Source organism: Lathyrus oleraceus, chromosome 4 (assembly GCF_024323335.1).
Source record: "Lathyrus oleraceus cultivar Zhongwan6 chromosome 4, CAAS_Psat_ZW6_1.0, whole genome shotgun sequence".
Classification (NCBI taxonomy): domain Eukaryota; kingdom Viridiplantae; phylum Streptophyta; class Magnoliopsida; order Fabales; family Fabaceae; genus Lathyrus; species Lathyrus oleraceus.
In genome coordinates this window covers 490,541,832-490,565,103 of record NC_066582.1, presented here as the reverse complement: position 1 = coordinate 490,565,103, position 23,272 = coordinate 490,541,832, and the positions used below count along the sequence as shown (strand labels likewise).

At 36.3% G+C, this 23,272-nt stretch overlaps 2 protein-coding genes across 2 annotated transcripts; one reads left to right on the top strand and one right to left on the bottom strand.

The window, feature by feature from the left end:
* Positions 1-368: 368 nt before the first annotated feature.
* Positions 369-11,673, bottom strand: LOC127076552 (disease resistance protein RUN1). Its single transcript, XM_051018235.1, has 5 exons — positions 10,965-11,673; positions 9,286-10,387; positions 8,749-9,024; positions 7,869-8,633; positions 369-1,233 (listed from the first exon to the last, which is right to left on the bottom strand). The coding sequence occupies exons 1-5, from the start codon at positions 11,462-11,464 to the stop codon at positions 595-597; spliced, it is 3,282 nt and encodes a 1,093-aa protein (XP_050874192.1). The 5' UTR covers positions 11,465-11,673; the 3' UTR covers positions 369-594.
* A 9,578-nt stretch (positions 11,674-21,251) lies between these two features.
* LOC127135687 (uncharacterized) lies at positions 21,252-22,280 on the top strand. Its single transcript, XM_051062338.1, has 2 exons — positions 21,252-21,521; positions 21,822-22,280. Exons 1-2 carry the CDS (start codon positions 21,295-21,297, stop codon positions 21,943-21,945), a joined length of 351 nt encoding a protein of 116 aa, XP_050918295.1. The 5' UTR covers positions 21,252-21,294; the 3' UTR covers positions 21,946-22,280.
* Positions 22,281-23,272: the final 992 nt, after the last annotated feature.

Below are 23,272 nucleotides of genomic sequence, written 5' to 3'. Positions count from 1 at the left end.
CCGATTACATGTAAAAACTCTTCAGTTTTCCTACATTTCACACAGATATAACTGCAGTAAGCTAGTAAAATCCAACTACCTTTTCCATTATTGGCTCTAACAAGACAATAAATTATAAGTCACAAATGAAGGAATTTACCTACCAATTCCTCATTTTCCCTTTTCACTTCAATACTGTTGTAACAGTTTCATAGCATCAAGCCTTGTCTAGTAAAGAAATCACGAGGTCTGCAATAATGGGAAATGAAACTCTTACCAGTTTCCAGAAACACATTAATTGAAACAAACAACACCACAAAGATCTCATCTATATAGATAAAACATAAGAATTGTTCTGTCCTCCCTCAAGAAAACTATTACCAAACACATACAAGGAAACCCCCATATCAGGATTATTGAATTTGAATTATGTGTGTCAAATGAGACTACACAAAGCTGAATTTATAATGTTTTACAATAAATACAAGTTAATGTGATTGTTAATTCCATCACATTAGCAATAAATGCGGCAAATTTTACATGTGACTAATTGTAAAAAGCATGTCATTCATTCTAACAAGGATAAAGGCGTTCCTGATGGAAATCGCTGAGATCTCAGTTATGGTTCAAACATAAGCATCCGCCCACTCTCTTTGCAAGTCTTACAAAGATTTTTTCATTTGGTTTCGGTAATGGCTCATTCTTGACAGTAAGTGGTGACTCCATTTTCACATCAGGCGATCGTTGTGCTTCCGCTCCAGGTGATGGCGGTGATGGCTCTGTTTTCACATCAGGTGATGGTTGCACCTCCACTTCAGGTATTGGCTCAACTTCCACAGTAATTGATGGCTCAATTTCCATTACAGTTGACTCACCATATATTAGATAGACAGTAGTCTCCTTAACTGTCAATCCATGCCCAAAAGCTACATAAATCTCTACATCTTCACCAACTCCTAAATTTGACACTACACCCTTCCAATCTTCATCATTAAAGGACATTACTGTGTCTCTCTTGCATATCTGAATAGTGAATTTTGTGTAATTAATGATCAAAACACTAGTGAGACATTCAGGTGCCATGCTTTCAAGTGTTGATGAATAAACAACGCATAAAGTTATTCCCTTCATTCCACAATCACTATCCTTAGGCACTTGAAAACATACTGAAGGTCCTTCAGATGTATAGGCTAACCAAGCGGGTAAATTGTTTCTCGGAAGGAAAGAAGCACTAGACTTATTGGTGGTCAATCCCTGTATCATGAACAAATGCTTAATTATTTATGTAATTATGCATGCAAATGGACATTGTCAAAATAGTGCGCTACACAAAATAAAATACATACAAAGATACTGATTGAAAGAAAACAAGCAATAGCTGCAAAACTATTTCGTAAAATGGATAGCCAAACACGTTTTTTACTTGTAATATGCCAATGGTCTGTTTTTCATCTTATTATTACATACTTATTCTCACTTTCCATATGATCTTAATGCTTCTCTTTCCTTAAGGTTCTATCATTTTCTTAGTTTGTTTCATTTGCATCTCCAGACATTTGGCCTGTTTGCATTGGATCACTCCAATTCACTCCTCAATCATCTATTGTATCCTCTAACTGCTTTGAGTCTCAAAGTCACAACTGCAAGCAATCTTCCAATTTTTATTTTATTCTAGTTCAAGATTATTAGCTAAAAACACTATACTTATTTTATCTAGTTGTTGTCTTTAAGACAAATTTTGGAATTTTACAGTGCCTAGCTAGCTCTATTGCCACAACCCTGCTACTGTCATTCCTCTATATTGGGAAGATCCCAAGTCCCACATTAGTTGGAGATAGAACCTTGTAAGAGTTTATATAGAGTGACACCCCACACCTTACAAGACAGTTTTAAAGTCGATTTTTTAACTATGAGTTAGGACAAACTCTAATATGGTATCATCTTAAAAAATGTGGTTGGACTTAATTCATCCCTACAAAAGCGACTTATAGGGTGAGGATTGCCCCCACTTATAAGCACATGTTCAGACCATATATTGTTCGACGTGGAAGTTTTAAAAAATCCCAACATTTTCGGCCTGTCAAATACTTTCTTTTCAAAACATTAAGAAAGATACTGCTATCAGTTCTGTAGAACAGTCTGTTTCCTCATTAAAGAGTCTATTCTAGCAAGTAAATCACTTCTTCATGTAAATAAAATGGCTATGAACAGACTATATGCTTCTCGAAGCTTTATTTTCTAATAAAGTGTAATGTTGTACATCATTTTCGGCCTGTCAGACACTTTCTTTTCAAAACATTAAAAAAGATACTGCTATCAGTTCTGTAGAACAGTCTGTTTCCTCATTAAAGAGTCTATTCTAGCAAGTAAATCACTTCTTCATGTAAATAAAATGGCTATGAGCAGACTATATGCTTCTCGAAGCTTTATTTTCTAATAAAGTGTAATGTTGTACCAGTTCTCGGTTCCTGCTTATATTGAGGAGAAATAACATATATACCAAAACTTTTCGAATTTAGTTGTTGTAAGAAAATATCAAGTTACTGCTAGTTCTTGTTAGATTGTAGTACATAATAAAATATTTAAAAATACAACTGTTGAATTAGAGCTTGGCATATCATTCATATAAATATAAATATAAATGTATCTTTGTGTGTCGAATATGATCACACATGTTGTATATTTATATGCAGGGCGGGCCCTGTGCAAGTGCAGCATGTGCTGCAGCACAGGGCCCCAAATATTAGAGGGCCCCAACTTTTGTAATTTTCAATTTTTTTTCATAAATATTATTAAAAATAAATAAAATATTATTAAAAAAACTCAATAATTAAAAGAAATATTATGATAAAAACTCTACATACAAAAATCAAGATTGATCAAAACTCAATAATTATAATTAAATTTATTTTTAATTAATACATAATTGTATTTTTGATATATTTTTTTTAATTATTATAATTGTATTTTAAAAAAAAATTGGGCCCATTTTTTTAATTAGAAAGTGGCTTCCGATATGATTGGGTCGGCCCTGTTTATATGCAAAAGAGATATACACAATAGGTAATAATATAATTTACACTTATGACTAATTGAATATCAATCAATACTAATTGATTGATAACGGATTCTCAACACTCCCCCTCAAGCCGGATCTTATATATTGTATGATCCGAACTTGTTACAAATATAATTCACTCGAGAATCCTTAAGAGACTTGATAAACATATCAGCCAGTTGCTCTTCAGATTTGAAAATTTTTGTGATTATTTCTCCTGAGAGTACCTTGTCTCTTACATAGTGACAATCTATTTCTATGTGCTTGGTCCATTCATGGAAAATCGGATTGGATGCAATGTGAAGTGCCGCTTGATTGTCGCATATGAGTTTTGTGGCCTGAAGGTCTCCCAACCTAAGTTCTGAGAGCAAATTCTTAAGCCATGCAGGCTCTTTCGATGCTGCTGCCATAGCACGATATTCAGCTTCAGCACTAGATAGTGCAATTGTGTTTTGTTTCTTGCTCCTCTATGAGATCATATTTCCTCCAATAAGAACACAATATTCAGAAGTGGATCTCCTATCCGACAGTGATCCTGCCCAGTCTGCATCTGAATAACACGTGATTTTAGCATCACCCTTATCTTCATATAATAGGCCTCTTCCTGGTGCATTCTTTATATATCTGAGAATCTGAATAACTGCATTCCAATGAGTATCACAAGGAGCGTTCAAGAACTGACTCACAATGCTCACTGCAAAAGTAATATCCGGTCTGGTGACGGTAAGATAATTGAGTCTATCCACTAAACGTTGATATCTTCCCGGATCTTTCAACAGCTCCCCCTGACCCGGAAGAAGCTTGACGTTGGAATCCATAGGAGTATCAATCGGACGACAGTCAAGCATACCAGTTTCAGTTAGGATGCCTAATGCATACTTACGTTGGTTAATTGCTATGCCTGATGAGGACTGAGCAACTACAATACCTAAGAAGTATCTGAGTGGACCTAAATCTTTTGTTTGAAAGTTTTTGAAAAGATGAGTTTTGAGTCGCTGGATACCCTCTGTATCATCTCCAGTGATAGCAATGTCATCAACATAGACCACAAGAAAGATGCGTTGATCGGTGGAAGAATGAAGGAAGAAAACAGAATGAAAAAAAATTGTATCAAGGCAGAACTAAATCGACCAAACCAAGCACGTGAAGACTGTTTCAGCCCATAAAGAGAACGATGAAGCCGACAAACAAGTCTTGAATTGCCAGGAACCGTAAAACCTGGAGGTTGATCCATATACACTTCCTCCTCCAATTCTCCGTGTAAAAAGGCATTTTTAATGTCCAACTGATGAAGCAACCAATGATTAATAGTATCCATTGCAAGGAAGAGACGGACTGAACTAATCTGGGCCACTGGAGAAAAAGTGTCACCATAATCAAGGCTAAATATTGGTGTGTATCCCTTAACTACCAAACGAGCTTTGAAACGATCAATCTGACCATCTGGTCCAACTTTCACAGTATAAACCATCGACACCCCACTGTAGTTTTGTCGGAAGGTAAAGTAACAATGTCCCAAGTGTTATTTGAATGCAATGCAACCATTTCTTCCACCATCGCCTGGTGTCAATTAGGATCAGTCATAGCTTCACCTGTAGACTTAAGAATAGACACAGAATCCAAAGCAGACACAAAAGAAACATAGGAGGTATAGAGACGGTCATAATTTAAAACACAAACATATTTAGGATTTGGGTTATGAGATCGAATATCTTTTCGCAATGCTATTGGAAGGTCAAGCTCAGGTGACATAGTTGGAGGAACAGTTGGAGCAGGAGGTGGTGCTGATGGATTAATATCATATATAACTTCCGATGGACAGGGTGCTTGTCGCTGGTAGACCTGCAATGGAGATTTAATGGGTGTGGGGATGATAGAAGGGATATCTCGAACATCTGAATTACAAATCTCATCGGATGACATCGAGGCAGAGAAAAAAGGGGAACCTTCTAAGAATGTAACATCGAAGGAAACAATGTATCATTGAAGTTGAGGACAAAAACAACGATATCCCATTTGTAAGTGAGTAGCCTAGAAAAATACATTTGAGAGATTTTGCGGAAAGTTCATCTTTACTAGACTAAGATCATGAACAAAGCATGTGCAACCAAAAATGAGAAGAGGAATGGGATAGAGATCATATTGCGGATTCAAAATAGAGTATGGAATATGATCTTGAAGGACCGATGAAGGCACTCGGTTGATAAGGTGACATACTGTGAGGAGAGCATCACCCCAAAAACGGAGAGGTACATTGTGGTGAAATAAAATAGTCTGTGCGGTTTCAACAAATGACGATTCTTCCGTTAAGCAACATCGTTCTGTTGTGGTGTATGAGCACATGATGATTGATGAATAATTCCCTGTGATGTTAAGAAGGATTGAAACTGGGATGACATATATTCAAGAGCGTTATTAGTGCGTAAAATTTTAATGGAAGTGTTAAATTGGTTTTAATTTCAGCATAAAACTCTCGAAATATACGAAAGACATTTGAATGATTTCATTAGAAATAACCAAGTGCATCAAGAGAAATCATCGATGAAAGTTACAAAGTAATAATATCCTAAAGTAGACTTCACGCGACTGGGACCCCAAATATCAAAATGAACCAAAGCAAACGGTGATGCAACAATTTTAATTACTCGTTGACAATAAGTACTACGAGTATATTTGCCTAATTGACAGGACTGACACTCAAAAGATGAAAGCTTAGAAAAATTAGAAACTAAAAGTCGCATTTTATTAAGACTAGGGTGACCCAAACGTTGATGTGTAAGGTCTTGAGAAGCAATAGAAGCACATGCCACCGGTGGAGATAGATGATATAATCTTTCAGATTCACTCTCTGCTTCAATCGTCTGTCCTATAAGTCAATCCTGGACATAGACAGATTTATCATTAAAAAGGACTGAACAATCAAGAGTACGAGTAAGCTTGTGAACATATATTAGATCAAAAGGACAATCAGGAATGTAAAGGACAGACTCTAAAGACAAGTTTAAAAGTAGATGTGTCTGACCAAGGCCATGAACTTTGATTTTAGAACTATCCGGGCCACAGTGACAGAGGCAAAGAATCAAAATAAGACAAGTGAGATAAAAGGGATTTATTATCAGTCATATGATCAGAGGCACCAGAGTTAAGGACCCAAGGATCAAGAGAAGATGTAGAGACAAAGGCCAGGATTACCCGACTGAGCAACAGCGGCAGATGATGATGGTTGATGGACTGCCTTGAATTGAAGGAAATCATTGTAGTCAGTGGCGGGAATAATGACGTCTTTAGTGATATCCGGTTGAACAACGGCAGCAACCCGTGGTTGTCGTTGTTGTTCTCTTGCCTTTATACGACAATCAGCTTCAATGTAATCATAACGATTGCAATAGTTACAACGAATACCATTACGATGTCCACCCCGTCCTCCAGTTCGTCCACCACGACCATGATAGTGGGAAGCAAGAGCAGATGATTCAGTGGGAGATGGGATAGAAACCGGTCCAAAAGCATGAGGGGTAGCCAAGCGCAAAAGTTGTTCACTAATTGCATCATAGTTAGGAACATTGGATCCTGATAAAATTTGGTTCCGAACGGAATCAAGTTCTGATGATAGTCCGGCAAGTGCCATGATCATGAAATACTTACTTTGTTATTCAACAAAAGTTGTTGCATCTTTTGTAAAAGACATTAGGGTTGTGAAATTTGCCATTAACGCGTCAAGCTTACTCAGATAGGCTTGCATATTCATATTCTCCAATTTCAAAGTGTTGAGTTTGGTGATGACGCCGTAAAGATTATGGACATCATTAGAGAAGACTTTCTTAGTCTTTTCTCAAACCTCATAGCAAGTGGTAAAGGTTTGGTACTGTGCTTGGAGATTATTTGCTATGGAAAATCATAACACAATGCATAAAGAAGCGTCGGTTTGTTTCCACTTATCGCGTTTGGCGGCGAGAATACTATCGGATTTTGTAGTTAAGTGATCCTCATATCCTTGACCATGAAATCACATTTTGACAGCACCAGCCCATATGTTGTAGTTGGTTGTTCCAGTTAGTTTCTCACACGGGATAAATGAAACCTTTGTGAACGTGACGGAATCGGTATCTCCCATAGGGAGGTGAGTGAGATTCTCGTGCGGGTTGCGGGAGAGCGCTTAAGGGCGCATTGGACGGCAGATCGCGGCGGGGTTTTCGGATTCCGACCAACCGGAAGGAGACGAATCTGACGGTATGGTTATCTCGCCAGAATGTCAGCTCTAGATACCATGTTGTAATTGCATCTCTGTTTTTCGAATATGATCACACATACTGTATATTTATATGCAAAAGAGGTATACACAATAGATAATATATAATTTACACTTATGACTAATTGAATATCAATCAATACTAATTGATTGATATCGGATTCTCAACAATTATGATCCCTTTTTTCCTTATATATCTAAAGCTCTTAACTTATGTGACTTCAGAAATTAGTCAATTCTCGTTTTCAAGTTAAACATGTATATGTATAAGTAAAAAGAATGTAGACAAAAACAAATGAAATAAATATAGTCGATAAAAAAAGAAAACTAATGGAAATACTGAAATAGAGTTAAAGAAAATTATAGAATCTACAGAAGAAAAAAAGAATATAGTCATCTAAAAAAATAATCGCTTCTATGCTACATGTCTGACCCTGTCATTTATACTAGTTTATCCGATAGATACTTGAATAATTTGTATCTTTAAGAAAAATCCCATTTAAGGAAACAAATGCAAGGGGATATCATTCTAGGTTATCTTTATTAAAAATCAATATCATAAAAGGTAGAAGGATAGAGAACCTGCGATAAGCTCTTGCCAAGAGTCTCATTCACTATTTGGCAACTTCCCATTCCAATCAAAATAGATTTAAAGGAAAGATCCGAGGTTTGTGACGCATGTGATGTTTCCAACTCAGTAAGATCATACAGAAATCTTCTTAATTCTTCTTTCAGTTGAATCTCTGAGTGACATTGTACACAGACACTTCTAAGTTTTGAGCTGCTGCTAAGTATTGGTGATTGATGAACCAAACCCAAATTTTTACTATCTATATCCAAGGAAACAAGAGACATTGACAAGCCACCAAAAGGGGGAATACGTGCTAAGGAATTCATTGTTGGTGACATCCAAGACCAAATGATAGAAGGAAAAATATCACGCGATAATCCTTCATATCCACAAAGGGATATGTATCCAATGCTTTTTGATCTAACAATCGAAAAGGGGACTTGTTTGATACCAGTATTTGCTGCAATTAGAGTTTTCAAGGATTCCATTTTCCCTATAGCTTCTTCCAATTTGTCAATCTTTGAGCAACCAGAAAAGATGAGAGTTATCACTGATCTCAAATGATAGATCTCATTTGGGAGATAGCCAAGACTTGTACAGTCCTTCAAATTTAAGAGAAGGAGATTCTTGAGATCTCCAATGGAAGGGTGTACATTGGATAAACTTGGACAGTCCTTCATAATGAGCTTTTCTAGATTCGGTAACTTTGAAAAGTCAGGGGTGCTTTTCAAGTGCCTGGAATGACTGAGATTGAGAATTTTTAGCTTCTGCAACAACTGCAAGAAAATAATTGTTTAAAAGAAAAATTAGAGAGGAAAATGAGGGAGGAAAAGGTGGCAGCAAATAGTATTGTCTTCAACTTCTGCATTTTTGAAGAAAATGTAATTATACCTTGGTTTCTTTCCAAACTTGGTTAATATTGCTATGTTTTAACTCAAAAACAATGAGATTTTCCTGATCAAAGTCGTTTGGTACAAAGTTGAAGGCAGGTCGTTGCCAATTGACCCATCTCAGTTGTTTGGAAAGATGACCAAAATCTCCAGTGAGGTCAACACGATCAAGTTGTAAAAGTCTCAGTTTCTGCATGTCTTGAAAAGCATCGGTGCTATAGCTAACTCTTCCTGTTCTTTGCAAGTTCAAAATCAATGCCTCAACAGTTTCTGTTCCCTGCATGTGAAGTAAAAAACTTGAGGTAAGAAACGGGAAATGCCTTTTATTTGCTTGCTAGAAAGTGATGCATAAAATGGCAGAACCCAAGCACGCTTGTAATGAATGTTAGAAGGAAAAACACACTAGGATTATGAATCCCACAATACTCAGCCAACAGTCATGAAGAACAAAAACAAAAAACAAACAGAATTTGACGATCTTGATAAGAATATGAAGGATAATCAAAAGTTTGAAATTGTATATAGAGAAAGTTCTTACAGTATTTTTTGCCAAAACGTCATGTACATCCTCGTGAAACCACAACCTACTACGCTTCCCAGGCTCTCTAGCAGAAATTCCGCGGACAATTTCTCTTCCCATGTCTCTTATTAAATCATGCATTCCAAGCTTGTTATTCTTCTCAACTTTTAGGAGGCTCCGATCAATAAGGACAGCTATTCCAATATCAGCATAAAATCCACAGCCATTTAGTATCTCTGTAACATAGGCTCTGTCCTTACCAATAAAGAAACAACATATGTCAAGAAATATATCCTTTTCCATGTCGTCCTTCAAACCATCATAGCTTATTCTCAGTTTCTCATGCACTTCATCATTGGGAATTTTCTCTAACTTTGATAGTACACTTATCCATTCTTGTTTTGACCTCTCAAATAAGTAGGATCCAAGGACTTCAAGAGCCAGTGGTAACCCTCCACAATAAGCAACCACATTTCTTGAGAGATCACTATAGCCTCCTCTCGGACTTGCTTGTCTAAAAGCATGCCAACAGAAAAGTTCAAGGGACTCATTTTTGTGCATTTCCTTCATTTCATAGACAGAGATAACCTTAAGTAACTTAAGTATGTGGACATCCCTGGTTGTAACAATTAATACACTTCCAGAACCATAACTTTTATGATTTCCACACAGGGCTTTTATTTGCTGAAAATCCGTCACATCATCAAGTACAACAAGTGCTTTTTTTCCGGAAAGCACTTTTTGGATCCTAGTTGTCCCCAACGCAATACTATGTATCTTCTCCTTTGCTTTAAGGATATCCGAAAGAAGTTGTTGTTGTAAATGAATGTGCCCTCTACTATCCTTTTCACAAACTTCTCTAATATTTTCAATGAAACTTATACAACCAAATGTACGATGAATTTGATTGTAAATGGCTTTGGCTACAGTTGTTTTACCCGATCCTCCCATGCCCCAGATCCCTACCATAGAAACATCGCCCGGTTGTTTCTTAATCAACTGAACCACTTGTTTCACATGGAATTCTAATCCAACTGGAAAATCAGTAATCGGCAAGGATGTGTTGTCTAGTTTTGGCAAAATGGCCTCAACAATTTTCTTCACTAATTCACGATCACTCCTTCAATATAATAATTATGAATCAGACATAATGAGTATAAACATCAAAAGACTATATAGTAAAAGGCACATACAAGTTCCAAATGCTGGTCAAAACACTATCTAGTGTATGTTTGAACACTTACAATTGATATTGATTTTAGATGCGTACAATTGATTTTAACATGTTTGACCGTGCTCGAGTAAAATTGATTCTGCTTTCTAGAATTAATTTTACTTGAAGTTAGGATTTATAGCTTTTGAGTCTAAATCAATGATTTTTATACAGAAACTTATTTTTCAACTCATTTCTACAAAAATATATACAAATATAAATCATTTTATCTTTAAGTCAGTTTTAGTCAGAATCATTCTTACATAATGAAGTCACTCAGAATCAATGTTTTTTTTTTACCGCAGAACTAAACACACGCCTAATAGCACTAAAACATCACTAAAAACTATACTAAAAATTACTTACTAGAAGAATATTTAAGATTTTGGAGCAAAAGATTAGTAATTTTCCCTTTTCAGAAACAAAATAAGGGTTATCCCTTTGCTCAATAAACTACAAGAAAAGCAAGCATTAATTAAGCTACCTGAAAGCGCTTCCTTCCCAGCCAGATAAATTAGAAGCTTCAGTCAACACCTTTCTCCATCTAGTCAAAACTTTCTGCATCACTTCCTCAATGATGTATCTACTTTTAGCACTAACTTCCAAAGCTTTACCAAACTCACCTCTCTGATGCCGAACAACCGAAGGATCAACATCATAAAACACAGGCAAAACGACTTGACCTTGAGTTCTACGACACTCCATGATTTTATCCAATTCGTTTAAACACCAACTAGATTCGGCGTAGTTTTTCGAGAAAACGACAATTGATATATGAGACACTCCAATCGATTGAACCAGTTCGTTTCTAATGTCCTCTCCTTTTTCGAGCTTTTCGTTGTCGAGGAAAGTGTTGATTCCGGCGTTTGAGAGGACGGCGTAGAGATGTGAAACGAAGGTTTTGCGAGTATCTTCGCCTCGGAAATTGATGAAGACGTCGTGTATCCATCGAGGAGTTGAGGATGATGATGAAGATGAAAACATTGACTCGATTTGAATGAAGTCAACGCTTAGCAGAAGAGTGATACAGAGAAGGCTTTCGGTTCTATATGTGGTGTGTGTGAGAGTTCACGCGTATTACACATCAAATATCTCCATAACTTTTTTATTTCTATCTCATCTACATTTAGAAAGTTATATAAAGAAACATTGTAGTACTATCTCAAATTGAGAAAATCTTAAGTAAGCACTCATTTTAATCTACAATCATTTTAACTACCAAACTTAAATTTTAGTAATATGGTCAAAATTAGAGATAAGGTTGATTTCCTTCTAAGGAATGGTCAACTAATTAAGCGCCGTTTATATAGACTAGACATAAGCCAAATAATGTGAAAACGTTCTACCATGAAGAATCTACTTAGCACCCTATAGTTCTATTTAGCATCCCGCAATGTTAAAAATAACTCTTTTATTTTATTTTTTTTCAAATTGTTATTAAATTTGTATTCTTAAACGAGAAAAAAAAATATAATATGTGTTTTTTCCGTATTTTAAAAAAATTATGGAAAAAATCATAAAAATAGATATTAGTTTTGTTTTGGGCCAGTTAAACGACTACGATACTCTGAAGTAATTTCAATTCTTCCATAACATTCTCAGTTTATAGGGACTCTCCTCTTGATGATCACGATTGATTTAAACGACAAGTGTATTCAACGACTATCCGCAATTCTCTTCGGACTAATAGTTGTTAAAAGCAATTCATATTTAAAAGTAGTATTCTGACTCAGAAGTAGAGGTTTCTAAGGTTATTGTTATAGAAACGGTGTTTAAATTTTCAGAAGGTGCACTGTTCAATTAGCATAGGTTAGCATTTCTTGCCTACGTGACATTATTGTTTGTGTATATAAACAAGTCGTATAACAAAATTTCATAATGTAATGTGAATAGAGTTTCTTTCTCTCTCTCTCGAAGTTAATTAGAACTATTTTTTTCTCTCTTATCTCTCCATCTTCATCTTCAATCTTGTGCACCAACAATTGGTATCTAGAGCTCTAGTTCGATTCATAGGAAAGATTCACAAGGAAACACGAGTGTATGGTAGCTTGAATATAAAGTTTCTAGTGTTTGATGGAAATAATTAGAATCAATGATCGATTTAGATGTGTGTGTTGTTTGGCGCTCAAGACGTTCTTGATCTCGTCAATGATTGTTATGTTCTAGTTGTGGTGGATGCGATGGAAGCACAGAGAAACGCACAAAGAGAAACGAGGAAGAAAGATCAAAAGGCGTTATTCTACATCCATCCGTGTGTGGATGCGAACGTGTTTGAGAAAACCCCTTATTCGATGAAGGTGGAGGTTGTGTGGGACACACTGGTATGGTACTACAACAATGATGCATCAGTGAAGAAGGTGAAGCTTCAGTCTCTATGTAAGTAGTATCAGAATCTCAACATGAAGGACAATGATAACATACTCGATTACATCTCTAAAGTGATTCTGAATACCAATTAGATGAAATCTTGTGGAGAAACTTTGTCAGAACAAGTAATCATTGAGAAGGTACTGAGATCTCTTACTCCTCAATTAGATTACATTGTTGTAGAAATTGAACATTCTAAAGACCTAAGCACCATGAGGATTGAAGAGTTGCAGAGCAGTCTAGAGGCATAAGAGTTGCGTCTGACTGAGAGAACCTCTAAAAGAGAGGTAGAGCAAGCTCTGAAGGCGTCTTTTGGGAAAAAGAGACAGAAGTAGTCTTGGTCATAAGCCAAGAAGAGACATGGTGATGGTTTTCATAAGTCAGAAGCCTCCAATTCTGATGAGAAGAAACATCATAAGGGAAATGAGAAGGTTTACAATAAGAAGGTTCAATGCTAGTGTTTCCACTTCAGCGTATGTACTCAATAGGTGTCCAACTAAGAAGTTGAAGGAAATTGTTCATTTTGAGAAATGGACTGGTGATAAGCAAAGTGTGAGTCATTTCAGGATATTTGGTTATGTTTGTCACAAACATGTTTCAGGTGCTACTAAAAAGAAGTTGGATGATAGAAGTAAAGTAATATTGTTGATTGGGTACCTGAAGCGCCGCGAAAAATATAGAGTCGCCATCGGATTTTATTTATTACAAAGGAAAGGGAAAATAGTGATAAAACCCCAAATGAGAGAAACGGTCTTGCAACCAAGAGCGGATTCGGAAGTCGGTTATGCAAGGGGAAGGTATTAGCACCCCTCACATCCATGGTACTCCATGGGAACCACTTACTCGTATCAAATGCGTATGGATGTTGTTTATCTGTATATTGCTTGCTATTGGGAATGAGGTGAGGAGAAAATAAGTTTTAAGTTAGTATGCTCTCCAAGGATTTGGGTCCTTGTGCCTACGTATCCTCATACGTGCAATAGGGAAGTCAGAGCTTCGTAGTTCGGCTTAAAAATGGTGTATTTATTTGGTTGTTTTTACTAAATAGTACTGACGGTTTCACGCTACTGTTCACTTGATTGTATACTCTATCATGGGAGCGAAAAGTATTTTCTTGTTTGCGGTAAAGTGGATACGCTTGGTTCGCGCTCTGGCAGTTAAACATTACTTGCTCACACATGGAGGCTTAAGCTTCGTTCACAGTAGAACGGAAGTAACATGTTATTTTCAAAAGGTTTTTGAAGAGAAAGTCCTAAGGCAAAAGATGATTTGATTTGTTAGGGTTTATTTTATGTACGGAGATAAGTATCAGACCCTTTGCTAGATACAGTCAACGGTCCAATAACTCGGGAGTTGAGAGAACAATGTTATCCTAACCACTCTTTTTAGTCCAAAAGAGATTTGAACTGTGAAAGGAGTTTGGCAAGTCTAATCATTGGAACTTAGAGGGCGACAAGTATCTGACCCTTGACTAAGTACGATCAATGATCAGAGTACTTGGGAATTGAGAGAACAATGAAGTCCTAACTATTATTTTTCTCCCTCCTAGCACCTAGATCTAACTTGTTTGAATTATTAGATGTTTTAAGGGGGAAAGTCAAGTGTCGGATCCTCGGGCTAGGTACGGCCGACAACCCAATTACTTGAATGTTGTGTACAAACACGTACACCCCATTTGGCATTCCAATTTGTTATGAAAATGGTTTTGAAAAAGGAACTTGATGTTGGATCAAGTATTTGAATTTATTATGAAAATAGTGCATGAAGAATAGAGGTGAGAGATAGAATGAAGATTGAGAGGAGAATGGAGAAGAAATGATAGAATGGATCATGGAACGGATGGAGAATACTTGACGTTGGACCAAGTATTCACGTTGCAATGGTGTGAGTTTTATTCGGAAGAACAACTTGACGTTGAATTAAGTACCTTTTGTTTCTTTTGAAATATTTTATTTATCGTTTTGTATTTTATCTTTATTATTAACATGCATGGTGAACTAACTAGAAAGCATCGAATCTAAGCTATTACATGATCATGGGGTGGGGGAACATTAAATCCACAATGGGGGGATGGATCCATACAATACAACCTAAGGGAATGAAAGGAAAATACAAGTTACAAACTATTAACTATGTACCATGCCTAAGGCATACAAGTGGCATGGTACTTCAAATGATACAAGGCTATGGGATATGTTAGTAGCATGGCTAGCTAAGGGTGAGCTTGAACCTCAAAGTCAAAATGTAGACACAAAAGAACAAACAGGTTAGCATGAGATAAAGTCGAATGAATGAGAATGATGCAACAATATATAAGTACATACAATGGTTAGAATCGATTCAAAAGGTAATGGATTAATCAAAGAAAAACAATCAAAGATCTATCCTATGATCATGGCAAATGAAATTAGACATACAAAGTATTCATCACCTAAATTGAAATGGGATTTTCAATTTACAATATGATCATAAACCAAAGAATCAATTAAATGGACAACTAAAGTGAACATTAATCCTAAAGGTTAAAATGCTAAACATGAATTAGAGAACACACTAATTGAATGGGAAATTAACAACCTATATCAAGAATTGAATTCTAATATATATGATTATACAAATCAATCACACAATAGTCCAATTGAATGCAAATTAACCTAATGGAAAAATTATGGTGAAATCGATCATTAACCATATTAATCAAAGCAAAATCAACGAAAAGAATTAAACCTAATGACTAATGTCGCTATGCAAAAAATATAGAGTCGCCATAGGTTTTTATTTATTCCAAAGTAAAGGGAAAATATCGAGAAAATCCCAAAGAATGGTCATCGCAACCACGAACAGGTTCGGAAGTCAGTTATGCAAGGGGAAGGTATTAGCACCCCTCACATCCATGGTACTCCATGGGAACCATCTAGGATGTTTGCGCTTATGTGGGTGTTATTTATCAAATGCTTGCTTACTAAAGGTTTTGCGGAGTGGAGGTAGATTTTAAATTAGTGTGCTCGCCAATGATTGGGTCCTCGTGCCTACGTATGCTCACTTGTTGAAGTGAGAAATCAGAGCCTTGTAGTTCGTGGGTTTAAAATGGTTTGTTTGTTTGGTTGATTTTATTACCTTGAAGAAGGGTTTTCGATTGTGTCGCCCTAAGGCTCAAACAAAGAGTTTGAATGCGTTGAATTGTTTTAAAGTTTTGAAAAAGGTGAATGCCCCAAACTAGCAAGTCAAACGTCTTGTGTTCGAAGTATTCAGAATGAGTGTAGGAAAGCTCGAGTCTCATCCCTTCTTTATCGCTTAAGGCTCATGACGTACGATCCCAATCACCATTTATTATGTTTTTGAATTTGATTTGGAAAAAGACCGCTTGACATTGGATCAAGGGTTTGTTTATTGGGTTTGATTTGAAAAGACCGCTTGACGTTGAATCAAGGGTTTGATTATCGATTGTGGAATGGTGAACGTTCCTAATGCCTAAAGAGTAGCTAATCAAGCAATAAAAGAAAGCGAGTAAATGCGTACATCGGAATAGGGAGAGGGGTACATATAAAGTATAAGGGACTGCAGAAATAAAATCATTCAGGTAAAAGTTAATTCTAAAATTTAAACTCAATCTAAACATGCATTAGAACCAAGATTAATCACATGAGAAATAATAGCTAGGTTAATTGGAAAATTTTACAAGTCCTAAAAATAAGGGAGCATACAAAATTAGCCTATTTTTATCACTAGGGGTAAAATTATCAATTCACAATTATGGTTAATATTGAATTATTTATATTTCATGATGTCGCACCTCGAAAAAAATGGGGATACGACCTCAAAGCGAAGCGCAATCGCACGCTCGCAATGATGGACTGAACAGAGTCGCCACCGAACTTTATTTATTCCTAAAAAGGAAAGGGAAAATATCGATAAAACCCAAGACAAAAGAAAGGATAAGATATGGTCATCGCAACCAATATCAGGGTTCGGGAGTCGATTACGCAAGGGGAAGGTATTAGCACCCCTTACGTCCGTTGTACTCAACGGGAACCATTAGGTCAGTTGTGTGCATTAATGTTAGTTTGAAATGTTAGGCTTTTCAGTTTATTAGGTGGGAAAGAAAGAGTAAAAGAGAGGAAAATGTTTTTGGATTTTTTTAACGAAGGACTAAACCTAAGTTTTTTATTAGTGGGCCTGACAAGATTTATAAATCCTGCTCCTACGTATCTCAAAAGAGAAATCAAGGCTTACGTAGTTCTGGGTAGAAAAATGTTTGTTTGTTGGTCGATTTTAGCGAAAGCTATATTGTATTAATCGACGAAAACATTGTTTTACCCAAAACAGATGAGGAGTGGACGCATACCACACATCGAACGGATTTATAAATCTACATTCGGAAAAGCGTCACTTATCTCAACTCAACAATCGTGGCCGAAACATTGTTTTGTATCACTTAAGACAATATACCTTTCGTTTATAAAAAAGGGTTTTGATTAGTCGCACGGCGACGAGAAAGAGTTTAATTGGTTGGATGTATTTTGAGTGATGGCGAGAACTTGGATGAGCGAGATATACATCTCGAATCCTAGCCTCAGGAGTGCATGGTATACACCATGTTCCACTTCCATCTTTATTGAAAAAAGTTAAGATAGGAATTAAGTATTTTTGGAATTTAACTGGGAAAGGGTTTGAAGAAACCGCATTGACAGTTTTAGAAGATGGCGAGAGTTAAGATTGGCGAGGCATACGTCTCGAATCTTAACCTCAGGAGTGCATGGTATACACCACGTTCCATTTCCACCTTTATTGAGAAAGTGTTTAAATAAGAATTAGGTATTTTGAGTTTTGTTGTGAAAAATGACTTGACCTATATCAAGTATTGATGGACGTTCAAGAGAAATTTGGATAAGTGTTTGAGAGAGAACAAAGTGGATAAATTTGGATGATGGCGAGAGCTAGGATTGGCGAGATATACATCTCGAATCCTACTCTCAGGAGTGCGTGGTATACACCACGTTCCACTTCCATCTTTATTGAAAAAGTCTTGATTATGAATTAATATTTTTTGAGTTTTTGATTATGGAAAAATGGCTTGACGTTGGATCAAGCATTTGATGAAGTTTTGAAATGGGATGGAATAGGAGGGAGAAATGAGTTGGTTCGTTTATTGAGAAAGTACTCGACGTTGGATCGAGTCATATTTTTGTATATATTTTTTGAAATTGTTGATTTTATTCTTATATTAGTATCTAACTAAACAACCAAGCAATAGAGAAATAAAATAGTACAAGATTATTACACATCTGGGGAGTGGGGTACATTTTGTCAAATGGGGATTCAAAATATTGGAATAATTAAATCGGGCCCAAACAACAAATAATGCAAAAGTATGAGTGTAAGTGCAAGAGAACCGGCTCATTGTAAGAAAGCCCAAGAGTAAGCTATGTCAGGTTGGCGGCGATGCTTGAAAAAGCAATCGACTTACAAGGGTGTGAAAAAGGGCTCGATATTAAATCGAGAAAAATATGATTTTTATAATTTTAAAATGGTTTCGAATGCATGATGCAATTAAAAGAAAAATACAAATCATATTATTAAACAATAAATAAAAAAGAAATATGAATAATAAAGCATAAATATAAAAGAAAATATTAAAAGAAAGAAAAACTACGCCTAGGAGTATCGAACCCACTACACTAAAGATCTAAAAGCCACTCCCCTCCACCAGACCACTTACTAACTAACTGATATTTTAATACTAATTTAAATATATAAACTAAGATAAACTAAAAAAATAGGATTAAAATAAATAAAAAAAACTAAGAAAAAGGAAACTGTTATTAACCTAGGGAAATTAAAACGAATTTTTATGTTTTTGAATGTTTATTCTATGACAGCTAAAAAAAGAAAAAAGAATTAAATAAAAGGAAACAAAACAAAATAAAGAAAGAAATAAAAAAAATACTATAATGAGAGGGAGAGTCGTCGTCCTCATCTCGCTCTCTCGCTCTCTCTCGCGTCCAAACTCACTCTCTCTGTATCGCTCTTTCTTCTCTCCATCGCCCAAACTCACTCTCTCTGTATCGCTAACCTCACTCACCCATCGCCATCCACCGCTAACCTCACATCTCACTCAAAACACGAAAGCCAAAGTTTCAAAGGGAATCAAACAAGAAGCCTCACCTACAGCGGTGATTCGACAGCTATGTTGAGTTCGTATCCTCCTCCTTTTGCCAAGCTTTTCACGCCGTTCCCTGAAGGTTAGGGTTTTTTGTGGTTCGGATTCTTTGTTTGGACAAATTTAGGGTTCTTTGCTTTGAAATTTTCACCGTTAGTTTCCGTCTCCCCACTGATTTCTCTTTCTCTCTTTTTATGCTCCAGATTAGGGTTTCAATTGGTGCCCAAAGGTTCAATGAAGAAAGTTTCCAGAAGTGCTTTTAGGTACTCAGCTGTTGATTGCTCTTTTTGATGCCTGGAATTGGAACGGTAATCTGAACAGTATACTTTCGTCTTTGTTTTTGTCTTAATGCCCAAATTGGGAATTTTTTGGATTTTAACACTTTGAATAATTTGTGTTTTTTACCGCAGTGAAGATTGGAGCTTTGGCTTGTAGCACATGGCTTTGGTTTGTAGCATTGCCATTTGATCGTCTCTTCTTGCTGTTTAATTTCAGACTGCCATTTTGTTCAAAGCATAGTTCTTGGTCAACAGACATGTCCCTGAAAGCTTAGTTGAGGAGCATACTTGGAGAGGAACAATTAGTTTTGTTCAGCGCTCATGCTTGAAATGACCGTTGCTGTTGTTGATATGGCTCCATATGGACTGCTTGCATTGTTCACTGAATTTTGCTGCCTAGCATTCGTAGAGTTCTGATCACCATTTGAGTTATGGGATGCCATATGCTGTTGTTGATATTGCCAAAGTCTCTGCTGTTCCGAGAGGTTTGCCTTGACATGTGGAGGAGTCGTTTTTTCCTTTGAACTGCAGGGGGCTAACTTCTGGTATGATAGCAGTTATTTTTCTTTGAACTGCAGGGGCTAACTTCTGGTATGATAGCAGTGTAAATCATGTGGTGTGATGCTGCAAGATTGCCAAACATGTCGGCGATTCTACTTGCTGCTGATCCACGTATTCGTCCTTGGCTTTGGATGCCATGAATGTTGGCGTGCCGATCCAAATCCTCTTGGAACCTCATGAAAGTCCTTCTTGTGTAAAGCTCAGACGCTTGCCTCTTCATCGGAGATGGGGTCTTCAATACCGGTAAAGTGTTCATTGTGTCAAAATCTGCTCTTACTTCTTTCTCATTGCGACTTTCAAACACTTTCTCATAACGCTTAAAGAACTAATTTAAACAGGTGGAAGCATTGACATGATTGGGCCTTGCTTTGCTTACGTGACATAATTTCAACACAGCGTCTATTCTTGCTTGCAGATTCAGTCATTCCTTGGGTTTCTAACATGCTCATAGGAGACGGTACATTGGCAGTAGAGATATTATTATGGAGCTGCTGAAATTTAAGCCTCTCTGCCAGAAAAAAAACAAAGGTAACTTCATCACCTCCACTTAAAATAAAACGACGTTCTTTCTCATATATCTTTCCGTTAACTTTCACTTCACCTTTACTCCCTATGACTTCCAGCAATGCAAAACCTCCATGCTCTATGTGGCTCAAAATTGCAATTTGTTCTGGTTTGGTGTGTTTCTTGCAGGTTTGAGGTCTACCGTAAGGCTTGCCGACAAATTGGTCTAGGGACATCCAAGGCATAGAACAATGGTAAGATTATCGGTACTTACTCATCTCTTATGCGTACTACTGAACTCGGTGAAGTATGTCTAACTGTTGTAGTTAATTTTATGCAGCATGGAGACCAAAGCACCTCTGGTTTGCTTTAATGACAATCGTACCAGCAAAAACAGCGTAATATCAAAACAGATCCTTGAACTTTACTCTTGTCAGTCAGATTTATTCCCAAGTTTTGTTGCATTCATATTTTTCAATTTCGTATCTATTCCATTTGATCAAACTGAATCATCTTCTACGGTAAAACATCCTTAAAACATCTTTTCCTAGGCCTTAACTGTTGCCTGAAATGTGATTGCGATTTCTTCCATTCCCTTCCCATGGCTCATATTATCAATTCATAATTTATTCTTTATGACAGGGATGTGAGCAATGTTGATGAAGGAGTACCGGCAGCAGGTGCAGCCACCTGAGCGGCTGTGGCCGCATGTGATACAGGCCCGCCCCATTGAGACTGTGTTTTAGTAGCTTCTGCACGATGCTGCAATGTCATTGCTTTGACTGGATGGCTGGATCATCTATAATTGTTGTTGAAGCTGGGAGAAGGCCTGTTGAGATGAATGAAAGCTTGCTTGTAAAGTCTGTGTTTGTTGCGAGACCAATTGGGCTAAATGAGAAGGCATTGATGATTCAACCAATATTTTGGAGGATAGTACTGCAGGAATGCCAATTCCTTCTGCGGGATGCATGCTGGTATTTCTTAGTCCAAGTTCTCAGGGAGTATCAAGTCCAGAGCTTCCGTCGGAACTTTACAATGTAATGTCCGATCCACTAGACGTCCTACAATCAGCACTCAATCCAGCTCTTTCTGAGTTTCCATTGCCAGACACATCCTGTGAAATTTCAGAAGAATCACTTTTAGTGCGGGAAACCGCATCTCCATTGCTCAAGTAAGTCCTTAAGCTCTTTATCCTTCGGTTTTAATTTCATATCTTCACATTCCTCTTCCTCTCTCTTATCATTATTCTCTTGTAGTCTCTGGATCAAAACATGCAAGTCAACATCAGAATGAGAATTCTTGATGGGAAGAGAAACCGATGAAATCCTCGCAGCTTCTACACAACAAAGCACGACTGTTGTGTCCTCTTGTTTCCATTGACTTTTCTTCATGTTTTTTTTTGTTATTATGTTCTCTTCAATTTTTATGTTGTGGCTTTGTAATTGAAACATGGACTGCTGTGACGTTGCAGGTTGGATAGAATCGACCGCATCGTCGAAGGCTGCATAGCAGATGACGTTTGCATAACTGATTTGAGAGGTATTCAACTGGTTTGGTTGCAGAGGGTTCTGCTGTTGTTGTTGCATCTGAGATAGCATATGCTTCATAACCTGTTGCTGCTGCTGGCTGGGACTGCCGTTTTGGACGAAACAGCAACTTCTCTAAAGTAAGTAGTGCAAATGCAGTTGTCTTTTCCACTGCCTTCTTTGGAGATTTCCTTGGCCTTTGATGGAGACTTGGGAGTACTGGCAGCGTTTCCATTTCTCTTAGGCAATAACATTGGGTTGATGTTAGGAAGAACACCACCGTGAGCCATGGTAACACCAGCCAACAATTTTCTAAGTTCTACATCATTCCTTATAGCCAACAACAAATGCCTTGGACTGATTGGAACATGAATGATTGTTTACTAAATTGTATTGAATGGAATTTGATGTATTCTCATCTGTTAGCTTATTAGGATTGAATGGATTTTGGATATGAAATGGATATGAAATGGATTTTGGTTCCAATGGATGTGGATTTTGCATTGTTATGCTTGAATGTTGAATGAAAATGTATGTATGAAAATGAGTTCGGAAATAATTGAAAGTTTAATGTTACTGAATGTCATGAAATGTGTGTATGTATTGTTTTGATTTGAAATGCATTATGGATACAGAATGGATTTTGGATTTTGATTATAAAAATGGATGTGGATTTTTAGGAATAATCCAATATTAGTTTGAATATCAATTTAATTAATAACAACAAATCAGCAAACCAAATTAAAAAACAAATTAATCTATAATTCATTTAAAATTACTTGGATACCAACTCTAACATTCATTTGGAAATTAAAATCGATTAGAGTTTGGATCATTAGTAAAATAAACAATTAAGATTAAATTGAAAATTGGAATTAAACTTAATTTGAAATCAAATTAAAATTGAAAACTAAAATCAAATAACTAAAATCCATTTTGTAATCACAAAGCACCATGATCAAAAAGCTAAATAATAACCAAAGTTTATCACAAAATATGGATTTGGGAATGAATGTATGCAAATGAATTTTTAGGCCAAGTGCCAAACAAAATAAAAAATTCAGGGTCAAAATCGGGGTATGACACATGAAAATACTAATTAAAAGTAAATTCTAAAATCTAAGTGATTCCAATTATTCTAAATCCTAAATCTATTCTAATTTTCTCAAAATTCTAGTCTAAGATTGTTTTATTCTAATCAAAGTTTAATATTCCTAAAAATATTTCTAATATATTCTAATCTTAAAATTATTTCTACTTGTCCTAAATAAACTCTAATTCTAATTTTCCTAATTAATTTCTAAAGTTATTGGATTCTAATATTTCTAAATTCTAATTAACAATTTCTAATTATTTCCCTAATATCCTAAAACATTAACCTAATTAACCCCTAATC

Excerpts from the sequence above, each read along its gene's own strand:
- LOC127076552 (XM_051018235.1), bottom strand. The coding sequence starts at position 11,464 with ATGTTTTCATCTTCATCATCATCCTCAACTCCTCGATGGATACACGAC. Across the intron at positions 10,388-10,964 it reads TGGGAAGGAAGCGCTTTCAG|GAGTGATCGTGAATTAGTGA; the intron begins GTAGCTTAATTA and ends ATTATATTGAAG. Across the intron at positions 8,634-8,748 it reads AAGTTTGGAAAGAAACCAAG|TTGTTGCAGAAGCTAAAAAT; the intron begins GTATAATTACAT and ends ATTTTCTTGCAG.
- LOC127135687 (XM_051062338.1), top strand. The coding sequence starts at position 21,295 with ATGCCAATTCCTTCTGCGGGATGCATGCTGGTATTTCTTAGTCCAAGT. Across the intron at positions 21,522-21,821 it reads ACCGCATCTCCATTGCTCAA|GTTGGATAGAATCGACCGCA; the intron begins GTAAGTCCTTAA and ends GTGACGTTGCAG.